The sequence below is a fragment of the Rhamphochromis sp. 'chilingali' genome, assembly GCF_963969265.1.
Source record: "Rhamphochromis sp. 'chilingali' genome assembly, chromosome: 9".
Taxonomy (NCBI): Eukaryota; Metazoa; Chordata; class Actinopteri; order Cichliformes; family Cichlidae; genus Rhamphochromis; species Rhamphochromis sp. 'chilingali'.
The window spans coordinates 21,251,785-21,279,049 of record NC_137936.1 but is presented as its reverse complement, the minus strand read 5'-3'; the positions used below and the strand labels follow the sequence as shown (position 1 = coordinate 21,279,049).

General features: G+C 41.2%; 3 protein-coding genes across 8 annotated transcripts in view; 2 read left to right on the top strand and 1 right to left on the bottom strand.

Moving 5' to 3' along the window:
- Positions 1–577: 577 nt before the first annotated feature.
- On the bottom strand, positions 578–15,082 carry rad54l2 (RAD54 like 2). 4 transcript variants are annotated; one of them, XM_080892520.1, is made up of 22 exons: positions 14,929–15,082; positions 12,889–13,087; positions 12,437–12,740; positions 12,213–12,349; positions 11,973–12,116; positions 11,643–11,875; positions 11,337–11,519; positions 11,068–11,201; positions 10,797–10,993; positions 10,028–10,370; positions 9,743–9,920; positions 9,359–9,589; positions 9,131–9,249; positions 8,761–8,879; positions 8,382–8,481; positions 8,077–8,282; positions 7,501–7,676; positions 5,932–6,128; positions 5,398–5,576; positions 5,224–5,313; positions 5,046–5,141; positions 578–4,031 (listed from the first exon to the last, which is right to left on the bottom strand). In XM_080892520.1, the coding sequence occupies exons 2-22, from the start codon at positions 13,034–13,036 to the stop codon at positions 3,022–3,024; spliced, it is 4,524 nt and encodes a 1,507-aa protein (XP_080748646.1). In that variant the 5' UTR covers positions 13,037–13,087; positions 14,929–15,082; the 3' UTR covers positions 578–3,021. The 4 variants fall into 4 exon arrangements, with proteins under 4 accessions (XP_080748646.1, XP_080748647.1, XP_080748648.1 ...); XM_080892521.1 differs by having other exon boundaries at positions 5,046–5,138; XM_080892522.1 differs by having other exon boundaries at positions 11,973–12,113.
- Positions 15,083–15,139: 57 nt separating this feature from the next.
- On the top strand, positions 15,140–23,966 carry bap1 (BRCA1 associated deubiquitinase 1). 3 transcript variants are annotated; one of them, XM_080892526.1, is made up of 17 exons: positions 15,140–15,188; positions 15,976–16,005; positions 16,100–16,154; positions 16,248–16,380; positions 17,771–17,890; positions 18,078–18,139; positions 18,260–18,402; positions 18,731–18,809; positions 18,907–19,030; positions 19,397–19,538; positions 19,638–19,813; positions 20,664–20,797; positions 20,915–21,378; positions 21,506–21,738; positions 21,921–22,013; positions 22,743–22,815; positions 23,165–23,966. In XM_080892526.1, exons 4-17 carry the CDS (start codon positions 16,363–16,365, stop codon positions 23,296–23,298), a joined length of 1,995 nt encoding a protein of 664 aa, XP_080748652.1. In that variant the 5' UTR covers positions 15,140–15,188; positions 15,976–16,005; positions 16,100–16,154; positions 16,248–16,362; the 3' UTR covers positions 23,299–23,966. The 3 variants fall into 3 exon arrangements, with proteins under 3 accessions (XP_080748652.1, XP_080748651.1, XP_080748650.1); XM_080892525.1 differs by lacking the exon at positions 15,140–15,188 and adding an exon at positions 15,506–15,713 and having other exon boundaries at positions 21,509–21,738; XM_080892524.1 differs by lacking the exon at positions 15,140–15,188 and adding an exon at positions 15,506–15,713.
- A 3,021-nt stretch (positions 23,967–26,987) lies between these two features.
- The window catches only part of bsnb (bassoon (presynaptic cytomatrix protein) b), a 76,971-nt gene continuing 76,693 nt past the window's right edge, over positions 26,988–27,265 (top strand). Inside the window, exon 1 of the mRNA XM_080892830.1 lies at positions 26,988–27,257. Coding sequence (XP_080748956.1) covers positions 27,079–27,257 — 179 coding nt within the window. The 5' untranslated portion in view covers positions 26,988–27,078. The remainder of the gene's footprint in view (positions 27,258–27,265) is intronic.

The window sequence follows — 27,265 nt, the reverse complement described above, 5'->3', positions numbered from 1 at the left end:
CCTGACACCAGTTGGCCTCTAATTTTGGGGTAGATGCTACCAAAGCTGCTGTCTGGCTTGTTTAGTTTCTGCTGCTTCATGTTAGCTTTAACTTAACGATCAAAGTTTTTGTGTTAAGTAGAAAATGTTGCAGTTTTAAACCAACAAACATAGATCTCAAGCTTGCAAAGGGTGGAATGTTGGAGCTAGTACTTATTCAATAAGGGATTTTAAAGAATGATATGTGTGTATATACATGTATGAATATATACACACACCATTTATTTACTTGTTTATGCTCTCTTTGGATCAACTGGTGTTTGTGGTGTTCCAAACATGGAAGGTGCAGGGTGCCCTCTGCAAAATCCGCACTCTCAATATAGTTAAAGGGTGTTTCCCCGTCTTTTAAAATTTTAAAGTTTTCATTCATTTATAGATAAGCAAATACCTAATATTATTAAAAGCCCATAATATACTGTATATTGACCTGACATAACGTTGACCTCTTCTCAGGTTACTGATGATCCTGTCATTTGATTGTTTGTACTGTCACATTTGGATACATCATGGCTTTTAAAATAAATGTATTTGTGTATGATTGACACTGCGATAGAAGAGTGTTTTATTGTTAAAATAACATTGATAACACAGTCATATTTTGCTTCGGTTTAGGCTGCATGTATGAAAATCTGACTGGATCAGCCATTAATGGGACAAATCGAGAAAAAAAAAAAAGAGGTAAAAAATGTAATTACAAAAACAACATTTTCCATCATAAATAAATACATTTCCGATATTTAGAGTGTAATGAGGGACACGACTGCCAGGTGAACACCAAAGATTTTTTTTTTTTTTGCAAATGAATGAAATATTCCAAAGAACAAAAGATGTAAAGCATTTCCAACTGATTGAGAAGACGTAACAAAGACACGGGGTCGTTATTTTGTACCTTGTACAGCTCACAAGCGGATATGGTCCTTTTACAAAGTGCTAGCTTTACCTTAAATTGGAAACAAACCAAATCACAAGTTCCCAAGATGTGTTCAAGAAAAACTGGAGGGGGAGGAAAAAAAAGTATCCAAGCTGACAGAGGAAGCCTGCAGCAAATAAAGAACACTCAACAGGGGAGAGAGAAGATCCCCAGGAAAAAACGCATACGAATAACGTAACTCAACTGTTGTCTCAGGTTATCCAGTGTCTCTAAAGGCTAATAAGCACTGCATCTAGCCTAGTTTACCAACATAGGAAAGCGACTTTCCTAAAACTAATTAGCTCAAGGTGACATGATAACACAGACACACAAGGCTACGGAGAACAGTGAAGACCCAAACTCCCTAAAGCACTGCATATCTACACTGACTGACACTACTGACAGAAGCTACTTACACTGCACTGCACTGAGGTGAAAAGCTACCACATTATGGCACTGTCAGTTTTGTAAGGCCACCATATCACCTGACCCGGTTCTGCCACAGTCACAGGCGGTTGTACCGAAAGGGTAGTTACATCTAGTTTGATGGTTGGTGGCTACGTTAGCGACATTTTGATGCTCTCAGGCTGCATGAATGCAATGGTTTCTATAGCTCAGGTAACGTTTGTTCTCAGAAAGAAAAACCCTAATACAGTTACTGCAGCTGAGATTACATGTTGTGTAAGCTCACTGAGTAGTCGTGAATTAAATGGTGGGGACACTTCAGTAAGAACTGCAATGGAGGAGAAATGACAGGCTTCTGCGAATAAGCTAGCAACATTAAACCTTGGTTTGAGCTCCTTTTGGCTTCCAGTCAAAATCTACCTTAAATTTGTATTTTGAGTTTTGCGCCGAGGGTCTAAATGTCAGTAGGACGGATTTGTAAAAAATAAGATAAATGCTAAGACTGAAGACCCCTTTGTGTCTATTTAAGGCTAAAAATGAAAGAACACAGTCCAAATCCATGTCCCTGCCCCTGTGTTATCAAAGGCTAGCATGATAGTACATTCACTTTAATTTTAAGGGAAAAAAAAATACAAAGTTAAACAGAAATTTGCTTCCCCAGCATCCTCAGGGTGGGTTTATCATGATGACTGTCACCGTATTAATAAACCATTTCCTTACGACCAAAATCTACACACTGCACAGTATTGACTTGCAATATAAACAATGATAATGACTGTTTATTTACAAAGTATCAACATGTTCAATTATAGTATCACACATATCCTTTAACAGGGGAGCTACAATGTCTATCAAACTGCTAAAGACTAAAATATGCTTGAAAGCCTAAAATTCCTGTTGTTAAAGGTGAGCCTTGAAGAATCATCTCTCAATATATTGGGGATTTTCACAATCCCCTCCACCCATTAGCTACTGTGTGTTACTCATTATTGTGGCATGTAGCGTTCCAGTTTTGTTACACTTTTTAATAAGAAACTGGCCATGAAAAAAAAAAAGTTTCAAATCACTTTCATTTGAAGTCAGAGGAAAGAAAACTGCAGGCATAGCCTTGCTTTAAAACGTAGCACAAAGAGGCTGTTTTGCCTCCCTGAAAGATTCGGCTGGTCCCTGTATGACAAAGGTCTGTTCCCACTGCTCTGCTGCTCCAGCTCAACAACTTGGGACAGTCAGCATGAGGATTTTGTAACTCTTGACTCTGGAAAGTCAATAAGGTATGAGCTGTTTGTGTGCGTCCTGATGTGTGACATTTAATGACATCATTAGAAATGGGAATTCAGTTCCACTGTTTGCTCGGTCATAAGTGAAACACTGCCAAATAAAGTCAAAGCAGGTAACTTCGTTCTATTTAAGAGGTTCAGGATTAACATAAATCCTTCCTGAGACGTTTTATTATTTATGCATTTCAATCTAATCAAGTTGCACTTTTTTCTCTTCATTTGCATTCTGAGAGCAAATTCAGAAAATAGCACGCAACTTTGGGGGGTACAACAGAATTTCGTTGATTTAGTTGCATAAAAGATTTAAATATTCCCATTCCTAATGTACTTTAGGTTAAACAGGTGTGTATGTGTGTAACTGCCTTGCCAGCACTTTCTGAGACTCCTGACTTACTGTCCTGTCACCTCAATAACATCATCATCTGAACTGTCACCGCCGTTCTCTGTACTTTGATGTCTGTCTGGTTGGGTCAGAGCTGCCCCCAACAGGCTGGAAGTGGGATTGTTGAAGTGGGACAGGAAGCTGGATGTAGCCGAGCTGGAGTTGGGTGCAGAAAACCCCCCTGACCCTGAGAGAAGAGGCGTGGAGAACAACCTCGGCTCAGAGAGCAATGGCTGACTGAAGGTGAGGGGGAACCTTGGTGAAAGCAGGCCAGCCATGTTGGGGTTCATCAAGTACCGAGGCAGAGAACCAGATGGTAGGGAGGAAGAAGTTGTTGCTGAGGATGTAGATGACATAGGAATGGTCGTAGAGGCAGAGGAGAAAATAGTGGACAGAGAGGAAGAGGAGGGGGTGGGAAGGTGCCCGTTCCCTGTGGCAGGTTGTCTCAGTAGGTCTGTGCCTGCAGAGGGAAATATGGTCTGTAGGTCAGCCAGTGTTTGTCCTGGTGTTTGTAGGAATGATGATCCACCACTACCAGCCATTAGAAGTGGGTGACTCATGTGACCAAGGTTCCCAAGTAGGGATGAGTTCAGACCCACTGGAGGAAAACTGAGCCCACCTGAAAGCGCAGGGAAATGAGCTGCAGCAGAAGTACATTTGTCTCCCATTTGTGCGTTTCCCTGACTTTCAGTACTCTTGCGTTTGGTGCCTCGCATCTCTAAAGATGAACTCAGAAGGTCGTCACCGAGCCTACTGAGATCGCGGGCCTGAAAGTTTTGTGAAGCATTTCCATCTCCCGACGGCACAGATGACATGTCTGACGGCGACGCCAAATCGTTCCCTGCTCCAGCAGCAGCAGCAGCGTCGCCTGTGGATGAGGTGTAATGGCTGAGCTCTCTGAGGATCTCCGTGCCTAAGGGAGAAGAGGGTCGCTGCTCGTCGTTGGGGGAACGTTGGTTTTGATCCACAGGGGAAGAACAGCCATTACTGACTGGTCGGATCCCCGAACCCTGGGTGTCTGTAGAGAAGACAGAAATGCAGACATGTCAGGGGTCTTATACAGGGTTCCCGTCTTTGGGGAATTTAATTTTGAAAGGTCAATCCTGAAAAGAAAATGACAAAGTTATAAGTTGAAAATCTTGTTAAAAAACTTAATGTAGTGCATTGCACAAATGTGATCACTGATTAATGGGACAGTTCACCCTCAAATCAAATTCACCTTTTTTTCTACAGTTCCCCAGTTTGTCCAACTTCTCTTAAATATAATGGAACAAGATGAAATGTGGTCCTCAAAGAATCAGAGACATACATCCAAAAAGAAAGTAGGTCCTACATACTCTCCGTCTTACCTAAATGACTTGGATCAGGGATGTCAAACTTGTTTTACATCGAGGGCCACATACAACCCACTTTGATATTAAGTCGGCAAGACCAAAGAAACTCCCTTTTCCATCAGACTAAGGAAGTTTAACTGCACATTAACTACACTTTGTAAAAAAACAAAAAAAACTAAGCAAAACAAAACTACATTTTCTATTGTAGATAGAAAAGTTCCAGTTTTTCACTGTCATCTAAAATTATTTATTTATTTATTATTCAATTACTTTGGTGTACTATCCTTCTGAGAACCAGCCAACTGAAAGTTAGTCGTTTCCTCGGTTCTCAGGAGGCCATGAATAGCCATGTGGGAGGTCTTTATCCGTAGGAAATGCTATATAACAATACTGTTAAAAGTCCAATATTTATGCCCTCCTTTAGATGCTCCAATCACATCAGGTGGGCCAGACTGGAGTCCCTGCCAGGTCAATTCTGGCCTTGTTCCCTGGGCCTTGTGTCTGATGTACCCAACTTGGATGGATAAACAGCATTACAGACCGGAAGAGAAATATCTAAATTTGATTAAGTGTAAGACTGCAGCTATCGATTATTTTAGAAATCAAGTGTTCTACTGATTATTCCACTGATTAATCAGATAAGAAATACTTGTCTTATGAATGAGACAAAACATCTGAATGAAGAGGAAAACCCCTACCTCTTGAAGCAGCAGAACCCCCGGCTACAGGTCGACTGATCTTTCCAGATCGAATGGCAAATATTCGTCCATCGTTTGTTCTGATGTAGGTACCTGCTTTGCAGAAAAGAGTAAGTGAAGAGAGACGTTTAAATGAGTGTTTGTATGCACAGAGTTCTTAACACAGCACTGAACCAACCTTTAGATCCTCTGATAACATGGATGCTCTCTCCTGCGCTGATTCGAGCTTGAACATCTGTTGAGCTGTTGGCTCCTGGGATCACTATATCTGTGAATCCAGACAAATGGCGGATGTAATATCTGATCATTTATTTATTTGTTGTGATTTAAACATTAAAAACATCATAATAACCTGTTGTGGTGACAATCCTCTGCACGTAAACACCGGCTTTCTGGAGAAAGTTGACAGGGAGACTGCCGGAAGAGCCAACCATGCCCATGCCGACCTGGCGAGGCATCATGGGTATTGGTGTTGACTGAATTGGCCTGACACTTGCCACGGGCTTGTCATCTGGCCGTGTCATGGGACGCCTGCAAATATGAAGGCTGAACTTATTAGATGAACTTGAACACGAACACACACACACACACACACACACACACACACACACACACACACACACACACACACACACACACACACACACACACACACTCTGGTTGTAGTTTGGAAATTCATTAGAAAGAGATGAGAAACGCAGGTAGAATTAAAAAAAAAAAAAAAAAAGAGGCAATCAAAGCTACCATTTTTTTCAGACTTTGCCGAACCTGGAGTGATTTTTTAAATTATATTATGCAAGATACTTAGTGTAGTAATGACTTCAAAAGAAAATCAAAAACTAACATTCAATGAATGCAAAACAAAACACTGTAGACTTGCACTCACCATCCACGCTGGGTAAATGCTGGTATGTTTGTGAGCGGATAATCACTGGTTGGGTAATAGGGGGCATATGATGGACGGGAATAAGGTACAGAGGCTCGTTTCTCATCCTCGTAGCTCTTCTTAGCAGCTCTCTTCTCTGCTTTGGTCAATTTCGACTCTTTCCGGTCCACCAGCAGAGACTCGTGGTGGAAAGGTAGCTGTTGAAATTAATTGAAACTGAATCAAATATCAGCGATGCCGCATTTCATGAAGAGGCAGCTCTCTCACATGCCACACACGCTCGGCAGTCAATCAGGACTCTCTGAGTACCATGTTTTTTTAAAAATGGCCTCCTTACACAGTATCAGGAGTTATTAGGTCAACTAGTGATCTAAATTGGCCATAAGTGTGAATGTGATCATGAATGGTTGTCTATCCCAACTTGTATTTGCCCAGCGATAAACTGGGTGTACCTTGTCTCTCGTCCTATGACAGCTGGGATAGGGTTTCAGACCCCATATGACACTGAACTGGTAAAGAAGTTAAGAAAATGAATGGATGGATGGATTTTTCTTTTGCTTACTCATTCACCGCACAGTTAAGACTTTGCTCTTCAGTGGTTCAGCTGTAACTCAGCAGGAGAGCTGGCTGGCAACTAATTCTTGTTGGGAGCTTTTATTGGACTTACAGTCAGCTTATAAGAAAAAGAACCACTGCTTTCCCCCCCCCCTTTTCTTTTTTTTTTTTTTAATATTCTTACTTAAGCAATAGCAAAATCTGAAAATTTGACAGTTATCTTTTAATATATCATAGCACAACATTCCACTAACTACACCTCCTACCGTACTTTGAAATAGGAGGTGCTTTCCCCCCCCCCCCCTTTTCTTTTCTTTTTTTAAATATTCTTACTTAACTCATTCACTGCCATTGACGTCTATAGACGTCAATTAAGTTTTTCAATGGGAGGGGCCAGAATACAACCTCGGGCAGCTTGTCAGTGAATTTTATTTTTTCATATATTTGTAAATAAATTGTTTTGATACAACATAAACTTTCTCAGTGTTATTTCTGTTTTATAGAAGTGAAAAACTATTTTATATGTTAGAGGTGTCACAAAGCAAGAAATATTAGTGTCAAAGGCACTTTTCTGCTTGAAATGTATTTTTCACAAAAAGCTCGTTTTCTCCCTTTTTTTGGTCAAAACAGGCATTTTTGGTGGAACCCACCTCTCTTCTACAGCTGATTACTAAAGAATGGAAAATGGTAGAAACAAGCTTTTTTTTTGGATGTAAGAAGAGAGTCTGTTCTTCATTTTGGTAGGTTCAGCGTTTATATGATCATAACACACAGTTTTCTGTGGCTCTTCAAAAATGAGTAAAAATGCTCAAAAACCCTGGCAGTGGGGAGTTACCTGATTTGAAAATGGCTGGCAGTGAATGAGTTAAGCAATAGCAAAATCTGAAAATTTGACAGTTTTCTTTTAATATATCATAGCACAACATTCCACTAACTACACCTCCTACTGTACTTTGAAATAGGAGGTGCTTTTGAGTCTGTGGAATATAAGTAACAACTTTATTGCAACAGTACCTTGGAGATGAGACGTGGATAAAGCTGACAAGCTTGAGATATCACTGGCTCATATACTGCCAGGGATTCTAGAAGGATTTTCTCAGCTTCAGGCTCCTCCTCAACGAAGTGCAGCAGCGACTCCACCTCCTTACGAGTAAAGTTAAGCACTGGGTTCAGGTCATCAACCACACGGTCTTTAAAGGCACAGAAACAAAGTTTCAGCATTTGAGAAATACCAGTCGATGTTAGTAACAAAGCAACAAAGCAAAGCAATGGCAAGAAAATTTTTGGTGCAGCACCATACACCTTGTTGCAACCAGTGCCTTGGTAGCAACTGCCAGTAACCCGTTGCTATCACTAGATCACTGCTCAGTCTCTAGGCCTGTGTAACTCTGGCTTTGGGGATCAATTTCACACCAAGTACCAACAAGCACACTCCAACCAGTCAGGGAACACACATTTCAGTATATGGTTGCTACTTGGTCTCTAGGTCTGTGTAACTGGGGCAAGACCAGAGCTTTTATAAGGGCTCAAGTGAAGTACCTGTCCACTGTAACGATTAACAGCTCTTGTTCAGATTAAGAAATCCCTTACCCGACATGCCCTGTTTGGAGACTTGTCTGTCGTAGATCTTTTTCTCCAAGGTAAAGTCACAGACGAGGCGGTAAATGTGGCAGGGCTTTCTCTGACCATATCGGTAAACCCTACACACAGCCTGGGCATCGTGACAGGGGTTCCACGATGCATCAAACACGACGACGCGATTTGCGCCAATCAAATTTACCCCCAAACAGCCCGCTCTGAAATACACAAAAAAAGAATAACAAATAAATGTTAAATAAATAATTAATGAGAAAAGGTGAGAGAGAAAAAAATGAAGCGAATGCAGAGATTTATACCTGGTAGAAAGCAGGAAGACCCGTGTTGAGCTGTTTTCTGGATCATTAAACTGATTAATAAGCCGCTCCCTTTCTGAGGCAGATGTACTTCCATCCAGTCCTGCAGACACACAAAGCAGGGGTATAGCATCTCTTTACAGTGAAACACCTGAACACACTTTAACTTGTGAAGTGAAGAAGAGATACTGAGTTTAGGAACATTTTCATCAAATTCCTATAGAATACATTGTCTTCTCCACAAAAGAATATAATGAGTGGAGGAATCCAATACTATAGAAACTGCAGCCAGGGACACCAAATCAATAAAGGCAATCACAACTTTGAGGTTTCAGTGTTGAAGAGCGCATTTTCTGCAGAGGGCACAGATTGGATGACTCACTGTAGTAATTGAGGTTGCGAACCCAGTTCTGGCTCTGGCCATCAGTGCAGGCAATGCCCTGCGGCATGGGTCTCTTTGATAAGAAGTCTTCAATGACCGTCAAGGTGGACAAGCTTTGGCTAATGGAAATACAGCAAAAACAGATTGTAAGGGCTAAGCAAAGTAAGTGTGCTTACTTTTATGGCTATGACCAGTAATTGGTTTGTTTTCAAGAAAGTTCAGAATGTGGGGTAATTGTTAAAGTAACCTGAAAAGACGCAGAAAACCTAGAAAAATGAGGTTAATTAGGCAAACTGCAGTCAGTGTCTTCTATAAGCTTCTTATTGGTGGATTTGTCTTTAATGCCCTGTGCATGGGGCAGAGGACTTACCTAAAGACCAAAATCTTGTCTCTTCTCCTCACACTCTCATCAATCAAATGGAAGAGCAGAACCATCTTGGCAGAGTTCTCCAGAACTCCTGTCTGATAGTTGGACATTATGTCCTTTGCCTAAAGTATAGAACAAACCTTTAGGCATGCTGCTGGCATATTTTAAACTGTGTGTTTGTTAAACAGTGACACTAAAAATGTCATGCCAAGCTCTATGTTCGTGACATACCCATTCATATGTGATGACTTGATTGGCTCTGTCCTGAGAGGAATTGAGTGGTGGCAGAGTGCTGTTGACTTTACTGTTGCTTGAGTCTGCTACTTTGGATTTGAGGCCAGCACCGGGTGCAGGGCAGCGAGGGTTGCTAGCTGAAGTGATGTCATCGAGGTCCAGGTCCTGCTCGTTGGCCTGATTCTCTTTCTGCAGGGCTTCATAGAGGACGTCTGGGTGATTCCAGATCTAGATGGAGAAGATGATGATGATGATGATGATGACGACGACACAGGACTTAGCAACTCAGATAAGATGAAGAAGAAGAAAAAAAAAAAGCTCCCCAATGTAAACAGGGGTTTTAGTAAAAAAAATAAATAAAAAAAAAATCCATAGTCTTACCTTGCAGCAAACACAGAAAGCTTTGAGTGGATTGAGGCCGAGCCAGCCTGTGTTCCCTGCTTCTCGAAAGCGTTTCATAAACTCTGTATAGAGTGCCCTCTGAATGGGGGAGAGCCGTACCAGGATCACATGCTCCTCCTTCGTGGGAAGCTGGTCTCGCAACACATCGTGACCTCGTCTGCAAACAAAAAAAGCACTCCCGTGAACGTGGTGAGGTAAGCAACTTCCATATTAGTATGCTTCGTTTTCACAATGTTCAATTTCTGAGCCTGACTGAAAGCTTACCGCTGGACAAAGCCCTCCAACAGGCTATGCAACACGTGACTACGGTAGCGCATCAAGCGAACATCTTGAGGAGTGCTGTCCACACACTGACCATTTAGGATTGGACGCTCAAACATGTTGCTGAACTCCTGGCGTGTGCCTAAAAAGTCAGGTCTGACAAAGTCCACCATGCACCAGTATTCGATAAGGTTGTTCTGCAAGGGGTAACCTGTCAGAACTACCCTGCGTCTGGACCGGATGTTCTTTAGAGCTTGGGATGTGCTGGCGTGGTAGTTCTTAATGCGATGGCCCTCATCACAGATCACTACGTCTGGGCCGGGCCGTGCTATGGCCTTCTCAATACCTGAAGAAAAAGGATGAAAATTAAACAGATGAAAGTGTAAACTGCATACAAAAGATGGAAGCATGTCACTGGCTCGTTTAGAAGTCTCGGCTTTAGCTTTATCGCTGCTGCCATAAGTTTTTTCTGAGCTTTAAGTGACTTATTTAGATAAGATGAGGGAGTGCTAAGTTATCAGCTAATGTTAACAAGCATGGGTAGAAAGGCACGTTCACTCACTGTATGGGTGCTGTGCACAGTCACAGATACCTGAGAACTTGTGCTAAGTAACATTAAGTAGTACAATATGACTCCTTGTATAGCCGCGGGTACAATTAACAGATCATGGTCATAAGGTCCAATTCAATGACTCAAACAGTGTTAGAGTGACAAGGAACATCTACATAGATGTTTGTATAGTTTCCAACGGCTCCTTATACTTGTACTTACTTTTCATGAGCTCTTGCTGTCTGTCTTCTTCATCCAGGTCAATGATGATTGGTCCGGCAGGCTTCTTTGATTTCCTCTTCTTGCCCATCACAAAGCTCTTCTTCATGGACAGCAGCCGGTACATTTCATAACCCATGAGCAACACACCTCCATCTCTAGACCACTCCTCCACAACCTTGGCCCTGGCCAGCGTTGTTCTGCAGGTCACATAGTCAACATGATTAAACAGCTCAAATATTTCACAGTGCACACAAATCACTAAGTTACATACTTGTGCTCATCATTGAGAATGTGAACTTTGAATGTGCGGCCAGTGACGAATGTGGAGTTGGTGTCAGGGGGGAGGGCTTCTTGAGGTGGGAGCCAGAGATTAAACTCTGTTAGCCAGTTCTGAAGTGTGTTCACCTTGTATGAAGGAAACAAAAAATGTGGAATGTTACTTTAATCCTAACATAACTGTTATTTCAGGAAACATTAATGTGCAACTTACATAACTACTTTTTTTTTTTTTTTTAAACCCCGTATACACTGATTACTCACAGGGACAATAGCAAGCACAGTGTGGGCCTCAGTGTTCCTCAGCAGGATGTCAATAAAGGAAATGACTTGCAATGTTTTGCCCAGCCCCATGCTGTGAGCAAGGATGCAGCCAAAGCCACTGCTGGTATTATAGCGCTCCAGAGACTCAATGAGGTTATCATAGAGAAACCGGATTCCCCCGATCTTAGAGATGAAGAAAAGAAAAGGTTAAGCAATAAAACAAGCTGGACTATGATTTTTTTTTTTTAATGTTACCAAAGATTTATGCTCTGCAAGCATATGAGCTGTATGAGATGGCAGCTATACCTGATGAGGTTTGACAGCCCTGGCCAGCTGTGGGGCCAGGAAAATGTCTTTCTCCTCTGCAGGGTGATTGATATTAACCAGCACTCGACCTTGAACATCAGGCAGGTTCAGATCATCGTTGATGTGTGCTCCACTGCTCTCCTCTGTCCCATGGGCACCATCAGGATCTTCATCAGCCGACTCACTGCTTATCTGCAGGGCGTCTTCGTCCCCAGAACTGAGCTCAATTACATCTGTGAAGTCATTGGTGAAGTAAACATTGGGTTAGTATCATCGAAATTAACTTGGAAATAAGAAATTACAACTGCACAGAACTATCATCAATCTCACCATCTCTAATGGGAAGTCCGGGCAACGTTGGCTCCGCTTTTTCATCTTCTTCACCACTGCTGTCCAGACAGATCACATCCTGCTTGCTCAGGAGACCAGGGACTAAGTGAGACACTTCTCCTAAAATTGAAGCAGTCTCCACTGCTGGAAAGATGGAAAGGGAATGGGAAACTTAGAAACTGAGTATTATGAAAGCTGCCAAACTGAAATACTGTTTACAATTCAGTCTTAGAAAGTCACCTAGTTGAGAGTCAGGGACAGCTGGAGCTGGTGTAGGAAAGTCCTTCCTCTGCTGCTCCAGACGTTTCCGCCTCTCCATCTCTTCCTGCTGAGCAGCCTTGGTTCCAGCCTCTAGCTGATCCTCTTTCAGCAGCTTTCTATAAGCACAGAGAAAACTTTCTGGTTACACACAAGCAAAGATTTATTAGGAAATATACCTAGAAATCATAGAAACATAATTGTACCTGATATTCTTCCTCATGTGTGCAGGCTTAGATGGCTTTGAAGGTTTGGAGCCTTTCAGAGACTTTGAGGATTTGTTCAGTTTAGAGGCTTTCTGTTTCTTTGTTTTGCTGGAAGGCGGCCCACTCTTGCTCGAGTTCTCTGGGCTTGTTGGAGAACGAGAGGCAGGTCTGGAAGGGGCCCTGGAGGATGGGCGGGATGCAGGCTGAGATGGAGGCTCGGAAGAAGGCTCTCCGGAGGTAGCTGAGGTGGAGTCCCTGTCATCCTGACCCGTTTCTGTCCGGCTCTGGGCACTCGCAGGTCGATCTAACAAGGGAGCAGCCAGTAATGAAGTTGAATACTAGTTAATATTTGCTACAGATCTTTGGCTTAAGAGAACAAAACTGCTGAATTTGATGCCTGAAATGAATCTGAATATTAAGAGGTAAAAGCACAAAGTTAATTTGTCACATACCAACACTGTCGTCTTCATCATCTCCATCATTTTCATCCTCATCTTCCTCCATGTCTTCATTGTCTTCCTCTTCCTCATTTTCTAAATACTCCTCTTCACTGTTAAGGCTGGCCTCCAGGTCACTTTCTGAAATTGCCTCTTCAGACATGGCGTCTTACGGGGCTCTCAAAGTATTACCTGCACACCTTCATCAGGAGCCCTGCAATAATGAGGCACATCCAATCTTTACATTACAACAAAGGTGATAAGTTAGCAAAAAAAGAAAAAAGAAATCCCCTGCATTGTTGGAACCAGAACATGTGGAATGTACAGTGACATGAAAAAGTATTTATCCCCTTCCTGATTTTTGCATACATGTTTCAGATAATCCAAAAAATATATATATTAACCAAAGTAAATTCAAAATGCTTTTATTAAAGAAAGAAAGCTATCCAAACCTACCTGCCCTGTGTGAAAAACTATTTTAAAGCAGACCGATATGCTTTGGTATCACCTTAAACAGGCTGTTTATGATCAAAAACCCTCCACTGTGCTGAATTAAAACAATTCTACAAAGAAGAATGGGGCAAAAAAACAAAATCAGAAAGATGGAAAGTACTTTTTCACAGTGCTGTGCACTTTGAGACATATATTTACAAACCAAGAGCAGCTATGTATTTTACAGAGACCTTTACATGTTTTTACAGTAAATATTGTTAAAACAGTGTAAAAAAACTTATTTGCCATTGAGTTGTGGTTCCTCTTTACTTAACCTGGATTTGTTCCTCTCTCCATCTCATAATCTTGCAATGATAGAGCAATAAACACTATTCAAAGGAGAAATAGGCCATAAAAAGGACACATTCAACTGTTTCAAAATCTAAGACAGAAATCTGAATTCTTTTAAATAATCCTGCAATAAGTTTGCCTCATCCCAAAACTTGTGTCCTTTCATTATGCATTATACTTTTATAAATTTCATTATACTGTGACTGTGTGTGGTTAGCTGCACAGCGGTAGAGAGGAAAGCTTTCCAAAGGGTCTCCCTTCTCTAAAAGAGGTTTATACTTAACATCAACTAAAAAAAACAAAAACAAAAAAACAAAACCCAGAGCATCACAAAAAAGGCATCCCGTTGTTGACACATTCGGTTTGAACTGCAGCCCAGACGTTTCAGGACATAAAAAACAAAGGTTTGATTTTGTTTTGTGCGTCTTTTATCCAAAAGCCATAACTACATTAAACGTTTTTAAAAGACTCAATCGTACAATGATCGTCAACAATTAGAGGACAGCGCGGTACATGTTCAATGATAATGAAGCTGTTATTAAGTTCTGCAAAAAATAAAAAAAGAAACAAAAAAAACAAAAAACGTGTTCACTAGGTGAAGTCAAGGCTGCAGACCTGATGTCTGATACCGGAGAACTTCACAAGTTTAGCGTTTACAGTCTGTCTGAAGGACAGAAATTAGGTTCAGTTCTTATATACTTCGTTTTCAGCTTTCGTATTTCTTGTTTTATTACCTTCCGGGTCCATAGATGAAATTAATACGAGTATTCATTCACACGGGAGAAAAACCCCGAACCCCCTCCCCCTCTTTCCAAAAGGCTTCTAAGCCCGGGATGGCGACAGCTTGCAGCTACCTCTGTAAGATGTTATGCATTTTTCTTTTAAAAGATTAACATCAAGCACCTGTCGTCAGACGGCTTATTGTTGGGCTGCATTACTGCATCCACAAAAAATGTTACTGTTTGTCGGCTATGTTAGCAGACCAATGTGCTAGCTAATTACACAACAACAAACGCATTTTCAGCCCCCGAGGGTCAGCGGTAACCTCCACGGCCCATGAGCGGCAGAGGTGGGACGGGCTGAGACCCATCTGTGACTTGTGCTGGAAGAGCAGCGGCTTTTTTTGCAGAACCGACTGCTCTGTTCGGGCGAGATAGCGATCTAATACTGTGTAGGTGTAACGTCCCAGCAGCTAATGCTAACTCATCTTAGAGCAAAGCTAACACACTCGGCTAACTAAGACGCGTCATTTAAACGTAAACTTGAGCTTACCTTATATAAGCGGACACTGTGCTGTTTAAGACGCCAGTATGTTAGTGCATATAACTATTACTCAATCAAATAAGCACGGTAATTGTGTAAATGCACTGATAAAACGTTGCTAATTTCCAATTTTTTCCAGTGTGACCATAAATACTGTCCCCGTAGAGACTACTCTAACTTGCGTTCCGACTAACTAGCCGGATTTCCCAGGGGTCGTGGTATCCGTTCTTACTTGCAGTTTTGTTTGGGTTAGGATATTACGCATTACAGTAAGCTTATTAATGTAACCATAGTTCAGTTTATTGTACTCACATTAAAGATGCCCCCCCCCCCCCCAAATTTTGGTCCTCTACTGCTGCTTTTGGACAAACGTCGCGGTTTTATAGTCGCTACTATTATAATCAGGGACCTGGTTGTTTCCCCGAAGGTTTCATGGTTTAAATCATAGCATCAAACTCGCTGATATTTATACAATTCTATGTGTAGTTTTTATGGGTTATGTTATGTTAGACGTTATCGCCATGCCTGGTTGACCGCTCGTCGTTGCTGTCGCTCAGGAAGTTGCCAGTCGGACTGTTTTTCGCGACGAACCGTCGTTTCTTGTTCGCGTATTATGTAGGAGGCTTCTTTCTATTGTGTTTACCTAGGGACTCTACACAGCGGATTTGTTAATGGATACGGCTAAGATTTCCACCCTACGTTCTGACATGGACTGGAGAACCTCTTAGATATTAGTCTGCTGCCCATAGATGCAAATATGAATAAAGGGTGGCTAGAGCTCGAGAGCGATCCGGGTGAGCAATTTCGACGGACCGCGTAGCTAGCTAACGTTAGCTCCCACATGAAGCCAGAGGCACAATTTAGCTTTTCAATGAACTAATACGAGTTTAAAACCTTTGCAAGTAGGATGCCAATAGGCTTTGTGTTGTGCAAGATGGTCATGTCAGTAAAGACGGGCGAAACATTGAATATAGAGAGAGAGGATAGCAGTGAAAGTGGCATGTGTTGTCTGTTTTTATTTTTCGTTATTGAACCTTAAATGCTTTATAATTGCAGGACTGTTCACTCTGCTGGTGGAAGATTTCGGTGAGTAGCTGTGCTGGTTTGCAGTGAATACCAGTAGATCTGTGGAGTCCTCCTAAAACAAATCATGCTATTTCCTTGTGTTTCTATTTCGTAGGTGTCAAGGGGGTACAGGTGGAGGAAATCTATGATCTCCAAAGCAAATGTCAGAGGTCTGTGATTTTGGGGGATCATTCGGGGCAAATCTGGGTTTAGCACTCAAACTGTCTAAATGGATTCATGTATTTTATATTTATATTTTTCAGCCCAGTCTATGGCTTTATCTTCCTCTTCAAGTGGATTGAGGAACGTAGATCCAGGAGGAAAGTTAATACACTGGTGGATGAAACGTCAGTCATTGATGAGGAAATTGTAAATGATATGTTTTTTGCTCATCAGGTGAGTGCTTTTCTCGTAGTAGTATTATGACAACATTTAAAGCTGTTAGGCTTGTTTTAAATTCCGTATGAGGTGTCAAGCTATAAAGTTTGCCCACTCTCTAACTAGACTAGTTCTTTCTCACAGGTGAGCAAAATTAATGTATATTGTGTGTGTGTGTGTGTGTGTGTGTGTGTGTGTGTGTGTGTGTGTGTGTAACTAAAAATTATTTAATTTTTGTCATTTAATTTTTATTCATTTAAGTTACAAAAACCAGGACAAATAGCATACATTTTCTGTAAACTTGTAAAAATGAACTTTTTTTTGTGCAGTTGACTAAAAGAATTATTTTTGTTAATGCTAATTAAAGCTGGATATAACTTAGTACTCGAACAAAGTTTGGGTCATAAATTGCATTATTTGCATTTTTTATATAATAGATAATATGTAGATGTACACCGATCAGGCATAACATTATGACCACTGAGAGATCATGCGAACAATGATTATTTTTCATTATGGCACCTGTTAGTTTGTGGGATTTATTAGGGAGCAGGTGAACATTTTGTCCCCATTGTTGATTTGTTAGAATCAGGAAAATAGGCAAGCACAAGGATTTGAGTGAGTTTTACAGGAACCAAATTGTGATCGCTAGATGACTGGGTCAGGGCATCTCCAAAACAAAGCCTGCATAGCCGCAGAATAGTCAGGGTAGCCATGCTTACTCTTTCCCATCACTGAAAGTGCCAACAATGGACATAAGAGCATCAGAACTAGACCACAGAGCAATGGAGGAAGGGAGCTTTGTCCAACCATGTTTTCTTTTACATAATGTGGATGTCTGGATAGGGAGAAGTCAAGCCAGCAGACGCAGTGTAATGTGTTAAGCAATGTTCTGCTGGGAAACCTTTGGTTCTGCCATTCATGTGGATGTTACGTTGACATGTACCACTAACCTTGGTTTGAGGCCATCTCTGTGCCAGATAGCACAGCACACTTTCAGGGGGTCAGGGAGCCAATGCTATACTAGCCAGAGAGTCATAATGTTAGGCCTGCTCGCTGTGTTTAGTATTTAATTTTAAAAAAGTTAACTAAAATATTTTCTGTATATTTTATATCTTTGTTCTTTTGATCAAATGCTGTTAATCAACTAAAGATTTTATCATTTGTTAAAAAATGTAATTTTGTTAAGTACCCTGTAAATAACATGCTTACAAAACCACAGAACAGAAAAACTGAACTTCAAAACTGGATTCAATCACAAGTGACCCAAAACAAAAGAAGCCCTTTAACACATTTAGATTCCAGCCCTTTAAAATCCACATCTACACTTTCATATGTTACTATAAAGTAAAAAAAGAATAAGGTGGTCTAATTTTACATGTGTGCTTGTTGTCACTTTTATATCTAGCTGATACCGAATTCATGCGCCACCCATGCTTTGCTGAGTGTTCTTCTGAACTGCAGTGGAGTTGAGCTTGGCACCACCCTTAGTCGCATGAAAGCTTTTACAAAAGGCTTTAGTCCAGAAGTAAGTTGTCCCTCTCACTCACTGGCCCTTTCTATTCATTCAAAAAAAAATCATATAAGTAGCTTACTGTGGTTACTGTGGGGGATGTATTAATTAAGGTAACCTAAACATGCTTTTTACGTTTCTGTCAACAGTGAACTGCTTCTTCCGTATCGTCATGTGTAACTCTCAATTATGTATATTTCAGAGCAAAGGTTATGCAATAGGAAATGCCCCAGAGCTTGCTAGAGCACATAACAGCCATGCCAGGTTGGTTTCAGTCAGTGATTCCTTCTCAAATCTTCTGTGATTGGTCTGCCACACTGTGGGAGATGTCAAGCTTTGTGCATTCGTCAGTTTCTCAAGCTTTCTTTCCGTGTTTCTATGGAGACCGGAGCCTAGGCACTTGCCAGAAAAACAGAACGGGATCAGTGCAGTGCGGACCATGGAAGCCTTCCACTTTGTTAGCTATGTGCCCATCAAAGACCGCCTCTTTGAGCTTGATGGGCTCAAGGCTTATCCCATTGACCACGGTGAGACTCGGGAGACTTTTTTTCTTTCATTATTCTATTTTTTATTTATTTATTTTAATCCATTACAGAGTCTGAATTCCGGGATAACCTCATTGGTTGTTTGAGAGTCTATGCTAAATGCAAACACTGACCGAGAGTTCTTGGCGTCTTAAATAAAGCAGTGCCTTTTCTGAAGTAATCATGCAAACAAAACAAATTGACTCTCCTTTAATTTCTCCGTATGGAAGTTTTTTGTTTTTTTTAAACTGAACTGAACCATGCTGTTGTTGAGCACTCACTTTATGGAAATTGCTGTTTAAATGAACTATAACCCACCACAATATTTCAGGACCCTGGGGTGAGGAGGAGGAATGGACTGATAAGGCACGGCGTGTTATTATGGAGAGGATTGGACTGGCCACTGCTGGGTGAGTCCTAAATCAGTTAGCTTCAAGTAGCTGTGCTTTAGCTTTACAGTCACCCTTAAGGCTTCATTATTATGCTGCTGCACTGCTTTTTTTTCAGCGAACCATACCATGATATCCGCTTTAACCTGATGGCAGTGGTGCCTGACCGCAGAATGAAGTACGAGTCCAAGCTGGAAATATTAAAACGAAATCGACAGACTGTGCTGGAGGGTCTACAGAAGGTCAGGAATTGAGTTTGATTGCAGGCCAATTACAATCCCCAAAGTCCAATTAACTGAGAGCATATTAGCCTTCAAGTTTTTTTTGTTTTTTTTTTATTGTCCAAGGGAAAATTTTAAAAGAAATGCATGGGGCTAAAATGTTTAATTTTAATTTTACAGCATCGGTGTACAGTAAACTATAGCTGCCTTATACCGTAAGGTACTGTGCAATACTACAGATTGAGACCCAAAAATCTGGTTACCCTCCCGCTGTAATGGGAGGAAGATCTCCAAAAGAAGAGCCCGCATAAAATAAATGTATGGACTTTTTTTGTTTTTGTTTTTTCTTTTGAGAATGCAATTAAAATATGTTGTCGCACCAATCAGATGATCCGGCTCACCCAGCCCGAGCTTGTCCATGACAAGAAGCAGCAAGGCTCTTCCTCTCCAGATGAAAGCAGCGTCACAGTCAAGAAAGAAGCAGATGCAGACCCAGTTACATCCCAAGGAGGTGAACACGCATCTTCAGGTAAAGCGGTCGGCTCTCTTTCTGCTATTTCATTCTAATTTATTCCTTTAAAATGTGTAGTCGGCTCAAACTTTAAACCGAAGCATAAATATACAACAGACGACTCAGGGGTTCAGTCCAAGGACACCACTAGCTCGTCAGGAAACACTAAGGTCATGGGCAAACCACCAGTCCCCACCGGAGGAGGTTCCCAGCAAGTCACTAGTTCCAATCCCATTGTTCAACGTCTGCCCGCCTTTCTGGACAACCACAACTATGCCAAGTCTCCAATGCAGGTAAGAAGTGGGTCAGAGAAGTGTTTAGCTAATTAGCATTTTCGTTTTTTTTAGCACAGAAAAGAGGAAGACCACAGAGAAGGTTCACGTAGAGACCGAGGATGTGTAGAGGGTTGGTGTGACAGAGGAGGATGCTTTGGATAGGGTGAGATGGAGGCAGATGATCTGCTGGTGGGAAATCTAAAGGGAGCAGCTGAAAGGAGAAGAAGACGGAATGAACAGCCATCATCTATGTGGCCATTTTAGATATTTTTATTGTAATGTATGACTGTTTTGGGTTTTTGTTTTTTGTTTTTTTTGTCCGGCCACTGATTTAAGCCTCAGAGACGTTGAGTTTATTCAAATATGTGACAAAAAACAAGCAAACAATGAGATCACAGTGACACACAGTTTACACACTTTGCCGTTATAAGGTAAAGGGTAACTTGGATTTTTTTTTTTTTTTTTTAATGTTTATTGTCCTTTTCCCTTGAAATGTGAATTATGTAGCAGTTTATGTGGATGCTTATAGAAATGGTTCCAATTTAGCTGTTTCATGCAGTAGAGTCAAGAGTTAGGTGGCGAATATTATGGAAACTATATTATGCCAAATTATGTAAAGCTTTCTCTCTTTTCTTGCTTCTCTGCATCCTGCACTCTCTAAAGTGTCGTGTGTCCGGCACACTGGGCCTTATTTAAAAAGCTGCTGCTATTTAAAAACATGCTAGCTCTGCACTTAAACTTTTAACTCACTTTACAGATTTTATTTTAGGGCCTTTACATTTCCTTTAAAAACATTCTTAGAAAAAGAAAAAAAAAAGGGGGAGCGGGGCTAATTTTGTGGCACTTTATTAAACACTCTGGTTGACAGGAGGAGGAAGATCTTGCGGCTGGTGTCGGACGCTCTCGGATGCCAGGCCCTCCTCAACCCCCTTACTCAGATGATGAAGATGACTATGATGAGGAGGAGGAAGAGATGACTGGCTCTGCAGGGACATCCAGCAGGCAAGTATTGGAGATTTGTTTCTGGCGGATGATTTTGTTTTATTTTTCCTGTTGTGATCCGACCTGAAGCTAAAGCTCTTTTAATCTGTGTTTGTAAATGTCACTCTTTCTTTTTAGGTTTAGGCGGAAGGCAAGCCTACGCTCGAGGACGGGACGGGTTGCGACTGGAATGGAGAGCCAGATTGCCCTCAGTGTTTTGGCTGAGAAACTAAAAAAGGAGGCTCAAAGAAAAGATGCCCTGAATACACCTCTGTCTGTCCGCACTGAGGGTCGCACCGGGGGCATTTGCATCACATCTGCTTCACAACCTTCCCCCACACCCAGCAACGAGAGCACTGATACAGCCTCTGAGATTGGCAGCGCCTTTAACTCCCCCTTGCGCTCTCCGGCTCGCTCCCAGGCTGCCACACGCCCATCCAGTCCGGTCGCTTCCCATCTGTCTCGCGTGCTGTTTGGAGAAGATGAGATGCTGAGGCTCGACTCCAGACATAACCGTGCCGTACGGGAGCTCGGCCCCTCTGTCAGTGTGGCCCTGCTACATCTACAGGAGGATGGAACCATCTATACTCTCCCTCCATCTGGTGAGTAGACAGGGTCATTAATGACTTTACATTAGGTAGTTTAAAAGCCTCTGTTCAGGTAATCCTTTCAGTTCAAGTATGTAAATAATTTTAGACATGGAAGTAAACACATGTGTCACCTGTACAGCAGATTCGGCTGCTGATGGCACAAAGAGGCCCAGCACTCCTGAGAAGTTGAAAGACAAAGAGCAGGCAGACGGAAAGGAAGGCGTGAAAGGAGGAGATGAGGGACCGTCTGCAGAGGTGAAGAAGGAAGAAGGGAGCACAGATAGAGCTGAGGTGAAACCAGGCAAGGAAAGGCTCAACACCGTGGAAACTCCTGCAGACAGCAAGCCTCTTGGGGATAAGTATTCACCCAAAGTAAGTCCATAAAATCACCAGGATTTATTCCACTGTGTACACTGTTACTCATGTTTATCAACCCCCGCAACTTATCTTTATGTCACAGTACTTTTCTTTTTGCTTGTGCTGACAGTTAATGAGCCGTTGCCAGTCACGTATGTTAGAACACACAAAGTGTCTTATTTTTCTGTCTTTTGCAGGAGCTGCTTGCACTGCTCAAGTGTGTAGAGGCTGACATTGCCAATTATGAGGTGCATCTAAAGGAAGAGGTGGAAAAGAGGAAGAAATACAAAGTAGGTTTTTGTTTTCAGTTCTGTGACAAGTCTCAGACTGCCCCTTTGTTCATATGTTGCTTCAAATAAGCCAAAAAAAGCTTGTGCTTTTTCTTTTCATTTTTTAAGCCACTTAACACTGACCTATGAATCATTCAAGCATAAAAAGGCATCTAACTCAAAGGATGATCCAGTGTTGTGTGTAAACATAGTAAACAACTTTTCTTTACTAGCAGCCTGTCACAAAAACACATCATTAATTCAAATTTCTTTGGGTGAATCTATGAAAAATGCTAAAGAGGAAGGTTAAACAGTTAGTGTCTGTAGTCATCTGTAGCTAAAAGTAGTGTGTAGCATATCTAAAAGTACCTTTTAGCTTTTCATCCACCATGTATTACCATCTGGAAAGCTTCTAATTGACAAGAGCTTCAGTTTTTTTTTTTTTTTTTTTTTAACATGACATTACAAGAAAACTGCCTAAGAGTTCAGGGCGTGTTGAAAAATTTAAGTGGTCATAGCAAATATTGACTTTCAACAGACTGTTTTTACCGTATATACTGTATTTCCATGCATTCTGCACATGCTTCAGTAAAACACTGCACTGCTTTACCATTTTCTTAGCAAAATCTAATACAAATCAGGGGTGGTTGAAGACTTTTTCACAGAAATTTAACATAATTTATTTGACTCATTTTTAAAAACATACAATTATAATCAAATCTCTCTCTCTTTTTACCTCCATGTGTTCAGATCGATGATCAAAGAAGAACCCACAATTATGATGAATTTATCTGCACCTTTATATCAATGCTGGCCCAAGAAGGTAAAGCTGATCGCCATATTCCATCACAGTTTATCTTGCATTCCTTTTCCCTTCCTGTCTAAACCAGCCTTTAGGAACTCTTGAGATTTCATTTATATTCCATAAATTCTCAGTGGTCACTAGTACTGTGTACAAGTTAAATCCTACCACATTTATGAATGTCTTCATATAAAGTGTCAGTCATTTTTCTGTATTTACTAAGAATAAGAATCTTAGGAATGAGAGAACAAAATGAGAAGCACTCAGTTGTGTGCCCATTCAATCAGAAGTACACATTTTTCTACACAAACAAACAAAACACAAGCGCCGTGTTGGTATTTTTGTAACTTTTGCTGGTATTCCTGTGCAGGCATGTTGGCTAGCCTTGTGGAGCAGAACATATCTGTGCGTCGTCGGCAGGGAGTGAGCATTGGCCGCTTGCACAAACAGAGGAAGCCCGATAGAAGGAAACGTTCCCGACCTTATAAAGCCAAACGCCAGTAAACACGAACAATCATAACTTCTGAGAGCAGCAAGCAATCACCATGGGATTGGGGGCGGGGCTTCACTCCTGAAACATTCTCCTGAAGGCAGGTTATTGCTGCGTTTTTGTTAATTTCTTTTATCATATTTGTACATGCTATTTTAGACTTAATGTAACATTTTCCACCTGTGCCATTGCTATATGCAGCCTCTGGGGAAAAAAAAAAAGGGCATGTCCCAAGTGAAGCTGGATGCTTTTTTTTTTTTTTTAATTCTCTACAGTTTTGTGTGGTCAGTACAATAAATGGTTTTCTTCTGTATTTCTATAAAATTCTATATATCACTAAACTTTTGTAACAACAAGTCAGCATTTCCTCAGTTGTATCCCTCTTTGACGTTTTCACAGTGCCAATGAAGTATTTAAAGTATTGAATGTTTGGACAATAAAGCCTATGTTTTAGTCATTCTCAGCACTTCAGCATATCCAGTGTAGCAACTTCACTATATAACATAAAAAATAGACTTGTAATCATTGTAATATATATGGACAGTTAAGACCTCAATGGCACAGTCACTCACAGACTGATTCATCACGTTTTTCTCTTCACTGGAATGTCTTTTTCAATCGAGGGTCTCTGGATATATATGTACAGTTTGTCCTGCAAATAATAAAAATTTAAAAAAGGAAATTAAGTTATTGTCATTTTAGCAAAGATTAAAGTGTCTCTTTGGAGGCGTATCTGTTTATTGGCTTGCCTATATACTGAGGTGAGTTCTTTGTGCTCACCAATTCATACTACAATAAAGAAAGGTGTTAAAGTGGTAGTAATTATCAGACAAAGGTAAATGCACTGTAGTGGCAGCCGATGCACACTAGGGAGAGCAATCATTCAGGGATGAGCGGGACCTTGCAGATCTGTCTTTGGACCAGTGGTTCTCAAACCTTTTGTGGTGTGACCCACTTCAAAATCTGACAAATGGCTCAGGTCCCACACATTTTTTTTTCAAACATAAAAAAATGAATGAAAATAATCCAGGTTGAATTACAGTGAAATAAAGGTCAGCACAATGGCATCATTTTTCATGTGGTCACCCACACCCCACCTGCAGTAGCTATATCCCCACCATTATTCTACACTGTGCTTTAAATACAGCTATTCAGAATAGAACTTTTGATTTACTGCAGTCAGACTATGTTGTGGCACAGTGTCTGAGATGTAAATTTCTATTCATATAAATATTTAATGTCAGCCTTGTTGCATCAGTATTTTGTCTTTACTCAAACAAGCTCAGTGTTCTTCCACAGTTTTTTGTTGCACTTCAAAGCTACATTTTCTATTTTACCCCATATGAAATGAAATACATTCGTTTTTCATGATCGCAGTCAGTGAGCAGTCTTTGATCTATAAAACATGAGCTACACCCATAAGTAAAACTGTCAGTCTTAACATGACAGGTATTTTATGTTAGTTTGTGTTTCATTTTGTTTTTCAGCTGCTGTCTGGCTTTACCTTAGGACATGTTTGAGCCTCTTTGTGATAAACACTGGCTTCATGGCAGAGCAGAGAAGCAAGCATACAGTAACCTATGTGGGAGTGGGTTTTAAAGAAAAAAAAACCACCCCTCGGCCACACATTTTGAGTGCAGCAGATGTTTGAGTTAAGTAAATCCATGCTGCGGTGTGTTATGTCACTGATGATTTGCTACAGAGACATAGACTTAGAACTGCAACCAGCTTCTTCACAGTAAACACAAAACATGATAGACATTATATGAATAGATGTCCTTCTGTTGTCATAGTCATGTTTACCGTTAACAGAAAATTATAAATAACAGACGATTCGTATGGAAGTATGCTTTTTGGGGGTTGGTTTTTATAAAATTACACTCACCTCTACTGGATCTGTAGTAAAACTCTCATTTTTTAAGTGTTATTCATGCATTTTTATATCTTAGATGAAGCACAGTTTTACATTTACTAAAATAAATGTAGGACTTTTCATATTTATTCATGTCACTGGGGACTCCAAAAAGTCCTCAGTGACAACAAACAGAAAGCAGCAAGACAGCAGAAGAGCTTATAAATACATAAGAGTTGTTTGACTGGGCTACATTCTCTAATCTGCCTCTTCCTTCTATGCTCCCTCTTGTCTCTTTTTAAATGCAAGGAGGGCCAGTGGATGGAGATGCACTAACATGCAGGAGTGACTGCAGCACTACCATAGTGCAGAACAGGAAAGCTATGATTGCAGTACACTGTGTGACATCATTCTTTGCTGATGGTGCTATTACCCTATTATCTCTTAACACAGAGATGGAGGTGCACTCTGGCCCTGGTTTTTACTCCTTTAGGTGCAACAATGAATTATTTTAATGATCTTTTCATTTTCCTTTTTGTGTCCAACAAACCACAATCCCAAACATCACAAAAGACCAAGATAACAAACAAGTTCACATGTTATAAGCTCCAGGGAACAGTTGGCCTTTTTGCTTAAATGACTTGAAACATTAGCCCGAAATGCTTGGTGATTAATTGTCTGCTGGATGACAATAATTGCTTTAGCTCTAGAGAAATGTAATTAAATTGCAAGTATAACCAAATCACTTGTGGCCGACTATGGACTTCCTGAAGATCTGTGCAACTATTTTTAGAGGTTTAACTGTGTTTCATTTGATTTCAGGTACAAGTGCTTGATTCCATATCATTTTATTCTTTTTGCTGAATAAAAAAGATGGATTACGTTAACAGGATTTTTTTTACTTTATGTCTTGCAAGAAAGCTAATTCGATTGTACTTTATTTATATAGTGCCAAATCGCAACAACAGTTGCCTCAAAGTGCTTAATTTTGTAAAGTAAAGACAGTAATGCAGAGAAACCCCAACTATCAGACCTAACTAATAGCAAGCGCCATGTCAATAGTGTGAAAGAAAAACTAACTTTTAACCGGAAGAAACCTCTGACAGAACCAGGCTCAGAGAGGGGCAGCCCACTACCATGATGGGCTGGGGGTGAGGAGAGGAAGACAGGACAAAAGACAGGCTGTGGAAGACATAGATTAATAATGATTAAATGTAGAGTGGTCTATAAACACACAGTGAGTAAAAAAAGATAAGTGAAGAAGAAACGCTCAGTGCATCATGGGAAGCCCCCAGTAGTCTAGCCCTATTGCAGCATAATTAAGGTAGTACTGAAAGTTTTAAAGCTAATATTAAAAGAGAGGGTGTCTGTCTTACAAATCTCCTGTTAAGATTGCAAATATAATATTATTGGATTATTTCTAGCCACACCATTGGCTGGAAACTGCTTTGACACAATGTTTTGAAGTCTTTCAGTATTATTTTATTTTCTCTGACTTTCAGCAGGCTCACAAAAGCGAAACTTCAAAAAGTAGTCAGGCATCTCAAACACACACTTCGCTTTGTTTGGTGTCTCCATCATTTAGGTTACTAAACAAACGGTCCATAAAGGAAACGACGTGCTCTGAATCAGGGATGCCTCACTGCTCTCCAGTCATGCGCCCTGGAGGTCTCGGGCCAGGGGAATTTGCGCCGTGGTGTCTCGAGGCTCGCTTGAGATAAGTGACCACCGTGCACGCGCACGTACGAGCCACACAAGTCACCACCCATTGCGTCAGCGCGCTCCCTCACCCTCTCCGTCAGCGCGCGTGCTCCGTGCGGGATGCTGAATTGTAGGTGATGATGGCGGAAGGGGAGCACCGCTGAGTTTCATCTGAGTTTTCACCACAGCTGTAGAACCATCTACAACATCGTTTCTGTCCATCGAGACCTATCCCGAGGCGATGGGGAACGAGGCCAGCATGGAAGGGGAGGGACAGGCGGGACAGCCCGGCCCCGCCGTCCCTGCAGCAGGGGCTCCGGCTTCCATTTCAGCACCACCGGACTCTGGACAGCTCATCAAGCCCAGCAATGGAGCGCCAGCCGGAGGAAGTGGGGCTGGACCCGGGCCGGGGATTAACAGGTAGCAGC

Bases quoted from the DNA above. Each gene is read 5' to 3' on its own strand.
- rad54l2 (XM_080892520.1), bottom strand. From the start codon at position 13,036: ATGTCTGAAGAGGCAATTTCAGAAAGTGACCTGGAGGCCAGCCTTAAC. The intron at 8,283-8,381 runs GTATAAATCTCT...TGTGTATTTCAG, and splicing joins GTCTTCCTGCTTTCTACCAG to AGCGGGCTGTTTGGGGGTAA. The intron at 5,314-5,397 runs GTTATTATGATG...CTGGATTCACAG, and splicing joins GAGGATTGTCACCACAACAG to ATATAGTGATCCCAGGAGCC.
- bap1 (XM_080892524.1), top strand. From the start codon at position 15,677: ATGAATAAAGGGTGGCTAGAGCTCGAGAGCGATCCGG. The intron at 17,891-18,077 runs GTAAGTTGTCCC...TGTATATTTCAG, and splicing joins CAAAAGGCTTTAGTCCAGAA to AGCAAAGGTTATGCAATAGG. The intron at 19,031-19,396 runs GTCAGGAATTGA...CGCACCAATCAG, and splicing joins TGCTGGAGGGTCTACAGAAG to ATGATCCGGCTCACCCAGCC.